Source organism: Temnothorax longispinosus, chromosome 9 (assembly GCF_030848805.1).
Source record: "Temnothorax longispinosus isolate EJ_2023e chromosome 9, Tlon_JGU_v1, whole genome shotgun sequence".
In the NCBI taxonomy this organism is placed as follows: Eukaryota; Metazoa; Arthropoda; class Insecta; order Hymenoptera; family Formicidae; genus Temnothorax; species Temnothorax longispinosus.
The window spans coordinates 5,073,128-5,088,733 of NC_092366.1; the positions used below are offsets into that span (position 1 = coordinate 5,073,128).

Below are 15,606 nucleotides of genomic sequence, written 5' to 3' on the forward strand. Positions count from 1 at the left end.
TCATTCGAACGCGGCCGCACCGCAGTGTTCCGCCACACCGGCGACACTGACGCCACCTGCCGGCACCGGGGATCCCTGCTGACTTGTCGTCCGTCGTCCCCGTCGAGCCGTCATCCTGGGATCATCGGGAGTCGTCGGCGGTGTCATATATATCTCGCGCCGGATCTAGAACGCGATAGATTCGGATAGATGCGGTATCTTCACGGTTTCACGTCGCTGCCGATAACGTGCCGCAGATCGGCGGCGAGTTGAGCACGACGCGTGCGTGGTGGATAATAACATACATACGTATACCGTGTGTGTAAACGTGTCGCGCGGTGGACGACGGATTCCTCGTTGATTGATATGCCCGGAGTGCACCGCACGCGGGATCGTCGACGTTACGCTTCCTCCTAGCTCCCACTGACGATTCGAATCTGCAGCGAATATGGCGGCGATGGACGGCGACACGAAGCTCGACGTAAATATCGTTCGCTGTGATTTATTAAATTGCCATCGTGTCCGTTCTCCGAGATTCGCCACGGCGATTTCGTAGACACGTTTCCGTTCGGCATGCGTTGCGTTTGACGTTTTTGACATTTTGCATTACGTTCGACAGATGTACGACGACGTCACGTACGCGGTGGACGCTCAGCACGTTGAGGGTGAGATGACAGTGGGTTCGAAGCAGCAGCGGTCAACTTTGGGAGAACCGGAATTCAACACGTTAGACGAGCCCATCAAAGATACAATTGTACGTGTCTCGTGTCTGTTTATCACTTCTGCTCCAAAGTTATAAAGTTTAAAACACAGTAATATATGGAGTCTGACAGTGGAAAAGTTTTAGATTATTTCTTGTAAAGGAACAACAAGGTCTAAAGTGATAAGATGTGGGAATAATCTCTTAATATTCCCCATTTATTCATACTGAATTACGTTTTAATAGTAACATTTTATAAACGAGCACTTCTGCAGTGCCAACTCCTTGAAGTTCCCAAGGATCATATCGCAGTCAAAATGATGTCATATTGACTGCGATATATTTCTTTCACGAAAGTTTTTGATTACTTTATTAAATAAATTTTAATTTAATTGAATTTGCTGCTATGAATAAGGTTTTAACGAAAAAGTGTTTAAAAACAAAGCCTCAAAATATTCTTTGAAAAATAACATATAGAAGCCTACGTTTTAATAGTAACATTTTATAAACGAGCACTTCTGCAGTGCCAACTCCTTGAAGTTCCCAGGGATCATATCGCAGTGAAAATGATGTCATATTGACTGCGATATATTTCTTTCATGAAAATTTCTGATTACTTTATTAAATAAATTTTAATTTAATTGAATTTGCTGCCATGGATACGGTTTTAAGGAAAAAGTGTTTAAAAACAAAGCCTCAAAACATTCTTTGAAAAATAACATATAGAAGCCTGAAAATTTGCCAGAATGCGCTACAGATACTCTGTACATATCTGACTTTTATTACATATGTGCGTTTCTATCTGATGCAGTTGAGGGACGTTCGAGCGGTGGGCAAGAAGTTTTTCCATGTTTTATATCCTAAAGAGAAGAAAAGTCTACTGAAAGAATGTGAGTATGACTGACAAAACTCTCTTATTATAGCCTCTTAAGAAGGCAGCAGATTATTATATACTTGTATATTTCAGGGGATCTATGGGGACCATTAATATTGTGTACTTTTATGGCGATGTAAGATATATTTATACATAGATATTACGCATACGTATGAAAATGATTTTATATGGCGCACATTATAATTTATAATTGTTTCACTCAGGATATTGCAAGGTTCCACTGATGCAGCGGATAACTCGAACGATGGAGGACCTGAATTTGCAGAAGTGTTTGTCATCGTGTGGATTGGATCTATGGTTGTTACGTTGAATTCAAAACTGTTGGGTGGAAATATGTAAGTAAATGAACTGCGAATTCTGACTTTATCAATTAGTTTACGATTATTGAAATGTATGACACAAAAATGTTCAAATTTTACAGATCTTTCTTCCAAAGCGTTTGCGTCCTAGGGTATTGCCTATTACCGACTGCCATCGCGTTAATTCTATGCAGAATTATACTGATAGTAGAGCAAAGCACTTTCCTATTTACCCTTAGATTTGTGATCAGCATGATTGGATTTTTGTGGGCAACATATGGTAAGCGTCAATTATTCCAGTAAGATTATTTTTCCGTGATTTGTATTTTTCGAATTTTATCTAAACGAAATGTATTGCTACATCAAAGTTTATATTAATATTTTAGCGTCTATGGCGTTCCTGGGCGACAGTCAACCCGCAGGGAGGAAAGCATTAGCAGTATATCCAATTTTTCTGTTTTACTTCGTCATATCATGGCTAGTTATATCCCACACCACATAAAATGCAGCACAAAAATTAATCTGTTACAAGACTGCGCATTGCTCCGACCTTCCGTGTTAAGTTTCGGAGGACGATGGAAAAAAAAAACCGGGAGGAGATGCAATGCTTTTTCGTACATGGTATTTTCCAAGTCCTGCATTTGGACATATTCCAATATCGTGCTTTTGTGAATAATACACAAGTATGGTAGGCAAATATTTATTATCTTAGATTCTCATTCGATACGTCAATTATGAGACTTGTAATTATATTTAATCTCACTGTGAATGCACATTACGATTGAGACAAATATCTTGTCGATATAATATAAAACTATATTCTTTCTGCATGAATGTGAAAAATTGATCAGATTGGTATATATTTGTACAGACATGAAAAAAAAATGATGTAGTACGAGCGATAATTACTTGTCATTAATTCTAGACTGTTGAATCTGGATATCTCCTGTACTTCCATAAATTTTAACGATTTTTTTTACCAGATTCCGATTTTAATTATAATTTAATTAAATTCAGACAGTGCAGAAGTTCGATGTATAATTTATATCTTTTTGTATATTATGTACATAGAATTACGTTTAAACCATATGTTACAATAAAATAATACAGCATAGAATATAAGAATCTCTCGTAGTTTATTTCACATGTGTGAGAAGTATCTTTGCAGTTTCTGCAAAAGAGTCTTGCTGTCGTAATGTCCGGGATACGCGCTCAACGACTTTTGTACCGCGATGTAACTTGTCTGCAGGTCTCCAACCTGTATGCATGCATCGAACAAAGTCTGTAATACTGTAATTCGGCGTACATCGAGGTAGATTAGGAACAGTTTACCTCGTAAGCTAAATGCGCACTGTTGAAGTGCGCCTCGTACACGTAGCTAGCGATGTTAGCTGCTGCATGGAAATATGTTCTCGCCGCGGTAACGTTCCCGTTGCGCATTTCTATCACGCCGAGATTGTTATAAGCCAAAGCATGCCTATTATCGCTGGCGACGGCTAGCCTTAAACACTCCTCGGCCATCATCAGATCGCCCAGCGTCTGCAATTCCATCCATTCTGTATAACTTAATTATTTTAAAACGACGAAACGAGTCACACGTACAATAGCTATGTGAGAAATGTTGTACCACACGTCGGCCGCGTTCTCGTCGGTTGCAAGATTTAACGCTCTTTCGAAGCATGATATAGTATGATCGTATTGCTGAGCGTAGAAACAACAAAGCCCGAGGTTGTTGAACAACTCGGCGTTATGTACGCCCATTTGCAAGAGGCGCCTGGAACGTATATTTAGAATCGAAATTTAGTATTGTTACGTATGAATGAAACGCTGGAGATACAAATGGATCTGATCACACGGTAAATTAAAAAAACCATTGTAAAAGTAAAAAGAGTTCATAGAATCTACTTGTATTTCCGATGTATTTCGTACATAATGCATTTTATATTATACGTGTACCTGTAATAACGCAAAGCTAGCTCCGGTTGATCATTGTAAAAATGATGCATGCCTATACTGGCGATCGCCTCGGTGTGAGAAGCGTCCTCCTGCGCAATTAACTTGTAATATTTCATGGACATCGTCGCGTTGTTCAGGCTCTCGAATATGCGGCCCATCTCCGTGAGAATTGTAACGTCGTTCGCGAAGAACTCGAGGCCCTTCTTGCACGTGTCCAGCGCGGCCACTGGCTGATCGAGCCTGATGTAGACTCTGATCAGCCGCAAAATCGTTTCGACGTTCCTGTGATCCTTCAACGCCGACTTGAATTGCTGCTCCGCGTCTCTTACTAATCCCAACGTGTAATAACACTTTCCGAGTTGAACTTTCCACCACCAATCTTTATACTGACAGACCTGCGTCGCCTGAACGGCCAAGTCCAGCGCCTGTGATATATTCACACACAACGGCTTATTTAGGATATTGTTATAATATACTAAAATAATATCTGTCAATATAATGTCCGCGACTCACGTATCTCGCATCATGTTCGTGGTAATATATATATTCGAACAATGGTTTCGCTATGCTTTGCTGATTAGCGTATTTAGTTATGTTTAATCGCGACAGTTGGATAAAAGGCCCACCGGGCTCCGTCAACATCGACGCTGTGCCAAGCCTTGGAGGACGAAGATCTCATATTTAATCCCTTCTTGATATTAAGTAGAAACATAAGTCACTCATTATACCTAACGCTGCGTCCTGAGCTTGCTGTAATTGGCCTGGCAGTCATTGCTGTTCTTGGTGTTCGCAATGCCTGTTCAATAGACTGGGACATCGCTGCCTGAGTGGCAGGTCGTACTACCCCGGTAACGGGTCTACCTTTAAAACATCAATGCGAAATCTCGTTTTAGAATCGAACAATAAATTTGAATTGGACTTTTTAGGCGAGCCATGACAAACCGGATTGAGATTTCGGTCGCACCCCTTGACCAGTGGAACTGGTACCAGGATTTTTCAGGGAAGTTCCTGGCCTGGGCATCGTAGATATTGCATAATTATCTAACAGAGTCTCCGCGATTCCCTCCTCCTCGCCCTCGATGTCATCCACGTAGACTTGCAGCGTTAAGGCACGCATTTTCAAGACCCACACGGCCTGGTGGCGAAGTTATAATGTCACGACTGATTCACAAACGATTACCACTTTCAAGAAACAAGGAGAAACAATATATACCTGATCCAACGGATTTTTCCGCAACAAATCCGTGCATACCGCGGCGCAAGCTTCGTACTTTTGTCGGCTGAATAAGCTCAAAGCTGTGAATAATTCCATGCTTGACGAAGTCTAAATTACCTCCAGGAATGGAACGCCAGTCTCGTAGCATTGATCCGATTAGACTATACCACTGTACTATGTTTTGAGCAACCACCTGCCTTATGGCGTACATACACAAGCGAAGTTATTGATTATTCCGAGTTATCTTTTCTTTCGTAACGACGACGTAAAATGTAAAGGTAGTAATCGATGCAATAGTACACATATGATTGGTATTTGTTTTTAATCACATGCGAGATGACATATACTGGGATAAGTCTTTATAACGTTTTTTCAGCGCTAACGACATGAACGAATAAAATTGTCAAATGTATTCCTGATATGATTTTGATCTACTTGAATGATTACAATCATTTTTTCATTTATTAAAAAATTGTAATTGCCATGGCATTTGTTGGTAAAAATCATCCAAGGTTAGTGTAAAAAAAGAGCCGATTATTATCGTGACAATTTATAATTTGTACATATTTATTATGTGTATGATAATCATTGTAGCATACGAGAAGCATTCGAACGGTTTTTCGAGACGAAAAATATAGAGGAACAATGCACCGAGCAGTCTTTGATACATTTACACAATGCTTTTTTGGTATGTAACTAAATGTCTTTCTCCCCAATTGATTTTATTTCACAAAAATGGGCTCGTTCAGGCAACGGAGAATGGAATAATGAACTCTTCTCAATTATACGATGCGTTCCACGACATTCTCGAGATAAGAATGTCACAGTACGAGTTCCAGGTTTTCTTCAAGAAAGTCAGTTTATTGTTCCTCAAATTTCTTCAAAAGTGCGTTTTCTACAATTTTCCTTCGAATACCTTTCAAAATGTATAATTGCCAATTCCAGATAGATACAAGACTTGATGACAAGGTGACATGGGACGAATTCATTACTTACTTGCTGATAGAATTTCGGGACATAGACACTAGCGTGAAATCGCAAATGTTGGAAACGCCGTTAACAGATTTACCGAAATTACTCAGAACCCGTCATCGCACTCCCGTATGCAAAATTACATTTTGTCCAGAAGTTTTGCCGGTATGCGTTCAATATTTAAAGGATCTGATGCGCGAGTCGATCAACTCTACAGTTTTATAGGAAGCTGACTGTCATGTATCAAACAATATCTTATATTTTTTGACATTCCGCAATGTGTTGGAAAACTGGTTTTTAAAGGAGTCGATCGGCTTTTGCATCAATTAAAATTATCTCTTCCGAAAAAAATAACTTTCTGCCTGCAAGCGTGTTCTTTTATGGTAAAGCTCCATTATGTCAATTTTTAGGACAGAAGCACGAGTTTTCGCCGAGGTTGTTATCTGACCGTTAGCCGAGAGGGAGTGATTAATTACTGGTCGCTAGATCTCGAGTACGAGCGTACTGTGCAATCCAAGAATCGTTAGTACTTCATTAGCACCTCTCTCTTTCTCGCCTTCAGCTGACGCTTCTATCGTTATCACTTTTTTGCAGCATACTTAAAGGTGCAATCTACTGTTATAACTGACATGATCGTGCTGCCGGATGTTCAGGTAGTGTGCACGAGTTCAACGGAATGCGATTTGAGATTTTACGACGTATCGGCGAAAAAGTTTGATCTTCGTATACTGGTTAGCGACTGGTCCAGATTTCGTAAAACTATATCAATCATCTATCCGCTACTGATATACTTTTAATTAATGGGTGAATGACATTTCTAGATATCCAGTTTGCAAAATGCAGTCGTTTGTATGCATTATTACTTCAGTACAGACAGGAACGAGAATTCCTACATCGTGCTGGGCGATACGAGTGGATCCGTCACAATCATGGCCTTTAATCCTACGGACAGAGGACCTTTCAAGCAACATACCGCATGCGACACGATCGTTCTTCGTTACGACAATGTCATTAAAGTAATCTAAAGATTAGCGAAGTAGCCGTTACAAATCCCGTCGACTGAATGCCGGCATTTACAATAAGTTGATTGCAGAAATCGAGATTATCCATTCCGTAACTGTTTAAATGACATTTAAACAGTTTCATTTAAACAATTACAAAATAACAGATGTTTCTCAGCTTCTGCTGGCAATCTGCTAGCTTCTTGCTTGAACTGGGTATCTTAATGAAATATACATCAGACATGCTTATCATTCTTCTAAATCTAAAAGATTATCGCAATTAGGGAGAGCTGCAAGGATTTGACGTCACAGAGTTTAAGAACATACATACAAACTGGACGAGCCAGGTGGCTTATTACGGGAGCCTACGCGCGTTTGTATCGAGCAGTCAGTGCTCCGTTTGTTCCCTGTGCGTTTTCGATGCGAGTGGCGCGAGGACGCAATATAAATTTCAAGTTCTCATGGGAATATCCTGCTTTACGCTCTGCGACGGTATCTTCTCGCTTTGCAGCCGCGGATCAATCGGTCGATTTTGCAAGATGTTAAACGTAAATGAAAGATATAACGACTTTTTCAGAGAGTCGCATACTGGTGACGGGTGGGCCAGACTGCGTGGTTCGCATTTGGAATCCGTTTGTCCCCGTGAAGGCGAATGCCGTTCTGTCGGGGCACCGTTCGACCATCTGCGCGCTTGTCGTAATAGACGCCGGCAAGCGCATTTATTCCCTGTCGAAAGACAGATGCGTAAAAGTGTGGGACGTCCCAGCTCATAGCTGCATTCAGGTTTGAGAAGTTACGGGATAGTCTTCTTCTTCTTCTTTCTGTTGCATATTTTATTTCGTTTATCTTTTAAGGTAGTTCTCCGGTCCTTGTACTAGAGAAAATCGATTTTCCATAGATTTTCTTGAAACTGTGAATATACGTTAATTTAGGTGTGCTTTATGCGTGGTATAAACTTCCAGTACCTCTTGCGGTATAAAAATCGAGATACTGAGCCTCTACTGAGTTTCAATTTTTACCAAAATTTAGTAAAAGTTGAAACTTTGAGGCTTAGTATCTTGATTTTTTATACCGCAAGAGGTACTGAAGTTTATACTACGCATAAAGCACACCTAAATTAACGTATATTCACTGTTTCAAGAAAATCTATAGAAAATCGATTTTCTCTAGTACAAAAACCGGAGAACTACCTTAACAAATATAATGACACGGATATATTTCACAAACAGACGTACAACAAATTGCCGAGTGAGCTGAGCGAATACGCCCCGATGACCATAGTGTTCAACACGCTGACTCGTACGATGATCATCGCCAGCATGATGATAGCTGTCCTCGTATGCGAGAATGTGATTAACGAGGAAATCTCGGACGGCTACACGCACACCAAGGGCGTCAGCTGTGTTCTCTATACTCAGCTGTTCCAAGTGGTGACTCTCTTATAAAAAAATCGTTGATAAAAATTGTTAAAGCGACGATATTTGTTATTCCACCGGTATGCAGATTGTTTCTACGGGATTGGATTCGTGCATCATTGTGTGGGATCCGTGGCGCGGACGCCGTTTACGTTTGATATCGCACGCCCACAGTGTTATGCGATACGGACAACATGCCGATATCGAGATCACCGCAGCTTGTTTCGATGTTTCGGAGCAATTTTTAGTAACCGGCGCCAGAGACGGTTCGTTGAAAATGTGGAATTACAATACCGGCGTTTGTGTGCGCGACATGATCGTCGATCATCAATGGTACAGCGGACGTTAAATAACTGCTTTTTTTTCTTACAAATTGTATATATATGGCATTTTATTAAATTACAAAAAGTACTGTAATCTCGTAAAACTGACTTTTTAAAAAAATTATTTATATCACAGTTTTCTTCTTCAAGATATTTTATGTCGCATAATTGGAATTAGAAAATTACATGAATTAGAGAATGTTTTTTTCTTATATTACTGATAAAATAACATTAAAAAGTAATCCTAAGTGAAAATATCCAATACAGTTACAGTACTTTTCGATATCGACTAAATGAGCAGTAAGAGCAGTAATAAATTCTCATTTTATGCCGCGTTCTTATATTTTTTTTATAGCGAAATAACGAACGTCGTATGGTACGAAGATCGAATCTTGTGCTGCGGCCGGAATAAACACGTGACAGAAGTTGCGGCTTTCGAGTCTGACGTGTGCAAAAAACATTGGATAACCAGTCACACCGACGACATTCTGTGTTCGGCCGCAAAACTTCCACAGTTGCTGGCTACCGGAACGTACAACGGGGAACTAATTCTCTGGAGGCTCGAAACGGGCCAGCCTTTTAGAAAGTACCAAGTGATCGACGTTAGCAGAAGGTGACGTCAATTTGGCATTCGTCATGAGCAACAATTAACACGGCAAACGACGACAATATGCAATTAGAGGCCAATTGATTTAATATAGGTACATTGCGAGAAAGGCGAACGCGCAGATAGAGTCCAGAAAATCAGATAAGATCGGCAGAGCTGTCGATCAGCAAATCAAGTAAATTATAATGCCCTCATAGCTGCAAAAGAAAGGTTTGTCGAGGCGTGTTCTAAACCGACTCCTCGTGAGACAGAAAACTGACTCCGTGTGCTCATCAAGAGTCAGCATTGAATATCGTTCGCGTGACCGCGGTGCGCGCGATAATCTTTCTAATCGCGCGAGAAGCGAAACCGGACGTCGGCACGCTGCTGGTCGCGCTCGATTCCGGCCTGGTGCAAGTGTGGACGCATCATCCCGCGGCGGGATTCTTAGCAGCTTTCTCAGTCATCCACACGGTCGGCGACTGCGCGACGTCCTTGGCCACCGATTCCGAAAATCAATTTCTCGTAACAGGTCTTGACTTCCTAAACAATCAATTGAATGTTAAACTTTTCGCGATTATCTAGGCCAATTTTTACTCGATCGTTCACAACTTTGCTCCTGGAACTTTTCCTCGAAGGCCACAGCGTAGGGTACATAAAAGTTTGGCTCCTCTCCAATTACATGCTACCGAATCCGCCGAAGATATGTATGCCGCTACTGAGACTGGAATTTCCATTCTTGTGGAAAGATAAAATAGACGGACGAGCGAAGAGAGCGGTGCGAGATCAGACGCTGCCGCTCCTGCTGTCGTCTGTGCGCGGTCATACGCGGGGGATTACTTCTCTTCAAGTCATTTCTAGCGCGCGAATGATAGTTAGGTACGCAGGATCGTTGTAAAGATTGATATATAGGCGCATTTCTTTACTGAGAGAAACTTAAATAAATAACAGTGGTAGCGCGGATCGCACGGTACGTTTGTGGAGCCTTGGAGGTCGTTACATATCGATGCTGGGCACGTTCAGAGATTGGGCCACGATTTTGCCCACTGTGCCCGTGCACAGATATTTCGAGGATTATAAGCTTCCAGCGGACATTAGGGGACTCGCCAGTTCCACCACTTTAAAGGTAAATTAAAAAAATGTATGCGGAAATGTGCAATGTATAATGTATATCATTGGGACGATGCACAGGTACTTCACGGTGGCATGAGACGAGTACCGATAGAGATCGAGCAAGAGGAAATCGATATCCCGAAAGAAACTCTCGAAGAGGAGCGACACATGTTGTACGGGAAGGAATTAGACGGTTCTGTGCTTGAGAATTACTATGAGTCACAGTTGCCTGAGAGAACGTATCAGAAATGTCTGCGATTAGATAATACTTTGCAATACGTGAGTACACGTACACGCTTTGTATTAAAATATTTATTTTGCAAGATTTACTTTATTATATATCGTTATATAAGATATAATTTGAACTTATAGAAATCTCATTATTGTAGATACCAATTTATACGCATTTACCAACATACTCTTTAAAACCTGTGGAGGCGCAGAAAACACTCTTGCTCGGACAGAAAGTGGAACTTATGTAATGAATTTTTATTTTTATTTGAAAACTGAAAAGATATCGCACGGGAATGTTTGTCCAATATTTTAAAAATATTTATAATTACAGTAAAAAGGTACATTTAAGAAGAGCAATAAAACCACTGCGTTCTCATGTGACGGAACGAGCCAAAGGCACTTTCACAAGATCAAGTCTAATGCAACGTTAATTCTCCATGAACTTTATAAAAACTCTCTTGCTAAATGTTAGTAAAACAATATATATTTTACACGTTGTATAAATCGAAATGAGATATTAATTTAGATTACTTGGATTAGTAGAACTCATATTTATATAACAATTATTTTTCGATCTAATTATTCACTAACTAAATCGATCATCTAATTACGTACAGGCTTTAATCTCTCTTCAGCGAATACAATAATGATGATATATAAATAAGTAATTAAGCATTTACTACGTTTACGCGAGCGTTACTTCTGTAGTAACTTACGATAATTCACTTGTTTACGCGGAGGAATTATCGTAAGTTACTATAAAAGTAACGCTCGCGTAAACATAGTAATCGTCAAGTTGTAATGATGCTACGTACATACATTATTGTCACTCGGTGAACATCAGGATATAACAATGAACAACGCGCCCTCGTGTACTTTTATTTCAAATTAAAACGATTTGTCTTAAATATTACGACATTTCATCATCGGCTAATAGCACATGCATACAATACTAAACTATAATGCCTCCGATCATGTTCATGCTCAAGTATTTTCTGTGATTTAAAATTTATGACAATTTTGGTTCAAGAAATTCGGTTTCCATCATGGAAATACGCGGCGGCGTTTTCCAGATTGCACTGGATGTACGCTTCAATCGACTTCTATCTATGCCATGGAACAATTCGGTCAAATCTGGCGTGCACTTACGAGTATTGAAGAACTTGTAAACTATTGTGTCAGGAATGTGTAGTTGCATCGCGAGTTGCGCTTTGCGAACATGTGCTGCAATTAAAAAATATATACATATATATCTTTCCTTGTTTTCTCATTTTAACGATAATTTAAAATATCATAAAGAAAATGCACATACCCTGTGCCCAATGCGGTATCTCGTGTTTCGGTCTGCTTTCATCATCTGATTCATCATCGTCAGGTTCACTATCTAGCACATAACTCACGGTAGCACCTTGATGCTTATTATTGGCTTGTTGCTTATGCTAAAAAAAAAAAAATCAAATAAGCAATTCAGTTATACGAGCAAATAGAGTTTGAGTCATTTTCTTCGAGGTAAAAGACAACTCACTTTAGCTTGAGCCGCAAGTAACTGTTGAGTTTTTTGCTGAGATCTTAATGCTTCGGCGGCGGCTTGTTGGGCCCTCGCTTCCGCTTCCCTACGTTTCTCGGCTTCTTGCTCCCGGCGTCTTTGCTCGGCGAGCGAACGTTCCGCCTCTTCTTGTTCCTGCAACCTCTGCAATTTCTGTTGCTCCTCCAGTTTGCGGCGCTCTTCCTTCTCCTGGGCTCGTTGCAATTGGGCGAGACGCTTCCTCTCCATCTCCTCGCGTTGCTTTTCTTGCATCGCAAGGGCTAATTTCGCCTTCTCCTCTCTTTCTCTCTCGGCTCTCTGCCGTTTCTCCAATTCCTGCTTCTCCTTAGCTTCTCTCGCTAATTTGTTCTTGAGCTCCTTCTCTTGCCGCTTCCTACGTACAAAGCACATATACGAGATATCGTTCCGACAATTGTTCATCTTTTACGTTAAGAAATTTTTATGTACCTTCTCTTCTCCTCCGTCTGCAATCTCAAGGCTTCCTCTCTCTTTTTTCTCGCGTCCTCCTCAGGCCGCTTCTTTTCGTCTAATTGGTTCTCCGCCGAATTGGTTTTAGTGGTACTTTTTGGGAGTGAAATCAAAGACTCCACATTAGTAATGATGTTCGCACGCGAGGCGGTTAAAGTTTTTGAATACTGAAATTAAAATACACGTAATTAGATATGTCGCGGTGCAATTTAAAAAGAAATAAAATTCTGCATTGATCTCACATTCGAAAGATTCTGCGTGTTTAAAGGGGTGTGAAGACGATTCACAGACAATGTAGGCTGCATCAATTTTAGCTTGCTTAAAGGTGTCGTTTTTAACTGCTGTGTTTGCTTCACGTTTATTTTATCAGTTTGAATCTGAAGCAATTTATTAATACGTTCTGGCAGCTGTTCCTTGTTCTGAAAAAGCAAAATCGGTTCATTAGTCAATGAAATCCAGCATTAAAAGAAAGTCGAAAGGATTAAAATAATTGTAAAATATAACTAACCACAGATTCTTTTACCTCTTTTAACTCTTCGTTTTTCTTTTGTTTCGCTAACGAGATCCTCTTAGCTTTCGCGACCGACTTACGAGCTAATTTTTGCGCAACGCTCTTCTCATTCGTTTCTGTCTCCATTTCCGCGGTGGCCATTGCACGAGTTTTCGTCCTGGTTATTCTAGTTGGAGCGTCTACGTCGACCTTCGATTTCGGGCTATACATAACCGCCTGCTCGAACGCTTCGACTCGCTTCTTCACAGATTCCTTTGCGTAAGGACTAAATAAGGCGTTCGACTTGTACGTGGTTTTACTTTCTTGCGCGGCCACGGGCGCAACTGCGTCCTTGACGCGCGTTTTCACCGGCGTATTAGGAATCTCGTCGTCGCTGGACGTCGATGACATGACTTTGACTTGTTTCTTATTAACCTTCTTCCTACCAAGTTGCTTTCTCAGTTTTTTTGTTTCAGGCGACGATTCATCGTCTGTAATCAATTCATCACAGTCATTGTATTGTGCGGGTGCTTTGTACGATTGCGCAACGTCTTGCGATGTTTTCTTAGAACTTTCCTTTTCCTTCGACTTCTTGCTGTTTCTCGCTGCTTTCTGGATCACCACTGTCTCGTTTAAATTTGGCTGTTGTGGTAAACGCTCCAATACCACTGTGGCGTTTAACTGTGGCAAGAGACTGTGCTTTAAAGTTGAATTCATCACTGGAACAGGCTTTCCAATCGCATCCTCGTACATGGACGGTTCATCGGCATCATCTGCATTGGGTGCAACAATTGTGTCATCGACATTATTCACTTCCCTGTTCTGAGAACTCTTGAAGCTCGCCGTATTGGAGCTTGCCCTACTAGAGCGTCGTAGAACTGGCGATTCAAAATTATCATCCTCCTTGGTATTCTTACCCTTAGCTTCTTCAACAGGTTCCGTAGATTCCACAGGTTGAGCAATCTGTTTGGATTGCTTCCTCGTCACTCTTCTCGTTTGACTTTCCTCTACTCTGCTATACTTGAAAATCCTATCGTTATCTTCATCGGAACTGCTTGCTGCTGACTTCTTCCTTTTAATCTGACTGTCTCTCTTCATCTAATATTAATAAAATTGTACATTATACAATGCTATATATCATAATAACAAATATAAAATCCTACAACTTGCAATCAACATATTACAACATAGAAAACCATCGTTACTTACTTTCTTTACAGAATTACTCAGGATGAGGCTTTGCTTCTTGATGTTATCCGCTGCTCTCTTGGATGCTCCTCTCTTAGCTCTACGCCCTACAACCTCATTCTCCTTTCGTTCCTCCTCATTGACAGACTGCACGGAGCTCGCTGGCGAAAGATGTTCCTGCTGAAACACCTCGTCCTCCGGTATGGTCTCGATACGCTGGACCGCTTTTTTCCGGATCTTCGGCGTCTTCGGGACGAGCGGCCCAGACGACGGCTGTGACAATTGCGCGGCGAGCTCCCGCACGTAGGACAGACTGTCCTCCAGATTCTCCCTGAGACGGTTCGACAGTTCCACGCGACGATTGTGGATGACCATCAGATCATTGAGAACGGTCTCGCGGATCTCGGACTTCGATCGGGCGTTCATGGTGCCGGGGGCGTAAATTCGTGACGATTCCTGTATGTACGTCCGCGTGTGTTACCGCGATATAGGCACGCGCGTGTCAAAATTCAACACCTATATCCCGGACGGCGCGAATACAGACGACATTACGGCACGGCGGCGTGCTCGCGGGAACGGCGATGATAATAATAATAATATTCACGCAGCACACCGAGATCAGCCGATTCGGGCGGGCTACGGACCGAGTGGCACCGAGCGCCGGTTTCTTCTTGTTGGCGGGCACATCGAGACGAATCAGAATCCTCAGCCGCCCGGAGGCTAACGACTTTTCCGTTTGATTTGAATCGAGGCCCCTGGCGACATCTGTACCCGCCATCAACCTCCCCGCGGCCGCGTTCGTGAACGCATCGTTGTCGCGACTTGTGAGGTTCCTCAGAAAGCTAACATAGAGTGCAGCACCATATCAAAATTGGTAGTATTTCGCGCGAGTTTCAAACACCACGTATAATATGTCTAATGTACTTAATATATTATGTCTAATATACTTTTTACCCGGCGAACTAAATTGTAACAAAGTTATTTCAATTAATGAATGCGAACAAACATTATCGATTGACATACAGTCATAATATTTTTATTATAATACTGATTTGTCTTCCCATATGTCAACAATTGGTGTTTGAAACTCGCGCGGAATACTACCAATTTTGATATGGTGCTGCACTCTATGCTATACCTTTCACTGAGAAACCTCATTTCCAGGGCTGCTTTCGGAAACGTCACCCGGGTACACTCCTTTCTCCTTCTAACTCGCTGAGATAGA

General features: G+C 41.3%; 4 protein-coding genes across 6 annotated transcripts; 2 read left to right on the forward strand and 2 right to left on the reverse strand.

Moving 5' to 3' along the window:
- Positions 1–152: 152 nt before the first annotated feature.
- Positions 153–2,889, forward strand: LOC139819605 (protein YIPF6). Its single transcript, XM_071789084.1, has 7 exons — positions 153–460; positions 599–733; positions 1,491–1,569; positions 1,647–1,689; positions 1,778–1,909; positions 1,996–2,153; positions 2,260–2,889. Exons 1-7 carry the CDS (start codon positions 428–430, stop codon positions 2,373–2,375), a joined length of 696 nt encoding a protein of 231 aa, XP_071645185.1. The 5' UTR covers positions 153–427; the 3' UTR covers positions 2,376–2,889.
- A 13-nt stretch (positions 2,890–2,902) lies between these two features.
- Bbs8 (tetratricopeptide repeat protein 8) lies at positions 2,903–5,183 on the reverse strand. Its single transcript, XM_071789079.1, has 8 exons — positions 5,043–5,183; positions 4,772–4,964; positions 4,558–4,690; positions 4,343–4,487; positions 3,830–4,254; positions 3,476–3,647; positions 3,206–3,412; positions 2,903–3,131 (listed from the first exon to the last, which is right to left on the reverse strand). Exons 1-8 carry the CDS (start codon positions 5,139–5,141, stop codon positions 3,015–3,017), a joined length of 1,491 nt encoding a protein of 496 aa, XP_071645180.1. The 5' UTR covers positions 5,142–5,183; the 3' UTR covers positions 2,903–3,014.
- A 238-nt stretch (positions 5,184–5,421) lies between these two features.
- On the forward strand, positions 5,422–11,156 carry Wdy (WD repeat-containing protein WDY). Its single transcript, XM_071789086.1, has 19 exons — positions 5,422–5,557; positions 5,640–5,733; positions 5,795–5,899; positions 5,991–6,182; positions 6,428–6,539; positions 6,612–6,748; positions 6,839–7,033; positions 7,303–7,510; positions 7,596–7,801; positions 8,248–8,448; positions 8,522–8,766; positions 9,112–9,369; positions 9,458–9,538; positions 9,615–9,874; positions 9,981–10,221; positions 10,294–10,468; positions 10,534–10,734; positions 10,845–10,933; positions 11,021–11,156. The coding sequence occupies exons 1-19, from the start codon at positions 5,529–5,531 to the stop codon at positions 11,118–11,120; spliced, it is 3,129 nt and encodes a 1,042-aa protein (XP_071645187.1). The 5' UTR covers positions 5,422–5,528; the 3' UTR covers positions 11,121–11,156.
- On the reverse strand, positions 10,930–15,102 carry Incenp (Inner centromere protein). 3 transcript variants are annotated; one of them, XM_071789071.1, is made up of 8 exons: positions 14,403–15,102; positions 14,111–14,291; positions 13,212–13,966; positions 12,946–13,122; positions 12,683–12,870; positions 12,215–12,608; positions 12,002–12,128; positions 10,930–11,913 (listed from the first exon to the last, which is right to left on the reverse strand). In XM_071789071.1, the coding sequence occupies exons 1-8, from the start codon at positions 14,805–14,807 to the stop codon at positions 11,699–11,701; spliced, it is 2,442 nt and encodes an 813-aa protein (XP_071645172.1). In that variant the 5' UTR covers positions 14,808–15,102; the 3' UTR covers positions 10,930–11,698. The 3 variants fall into 3 exon arrangements, with proteins under 3 accessions (XP_071645172.1, XP_071645171.1, XP_071645170.1); XM_071789070.1 differs by having other exon boundaries at positions 13,227–14,291; XM_071789069.1 differs by having other exon boundaries at positions 13,212–14,291.
- Positions 15,103–15,606: the final 504 nt, after the last annotated feature.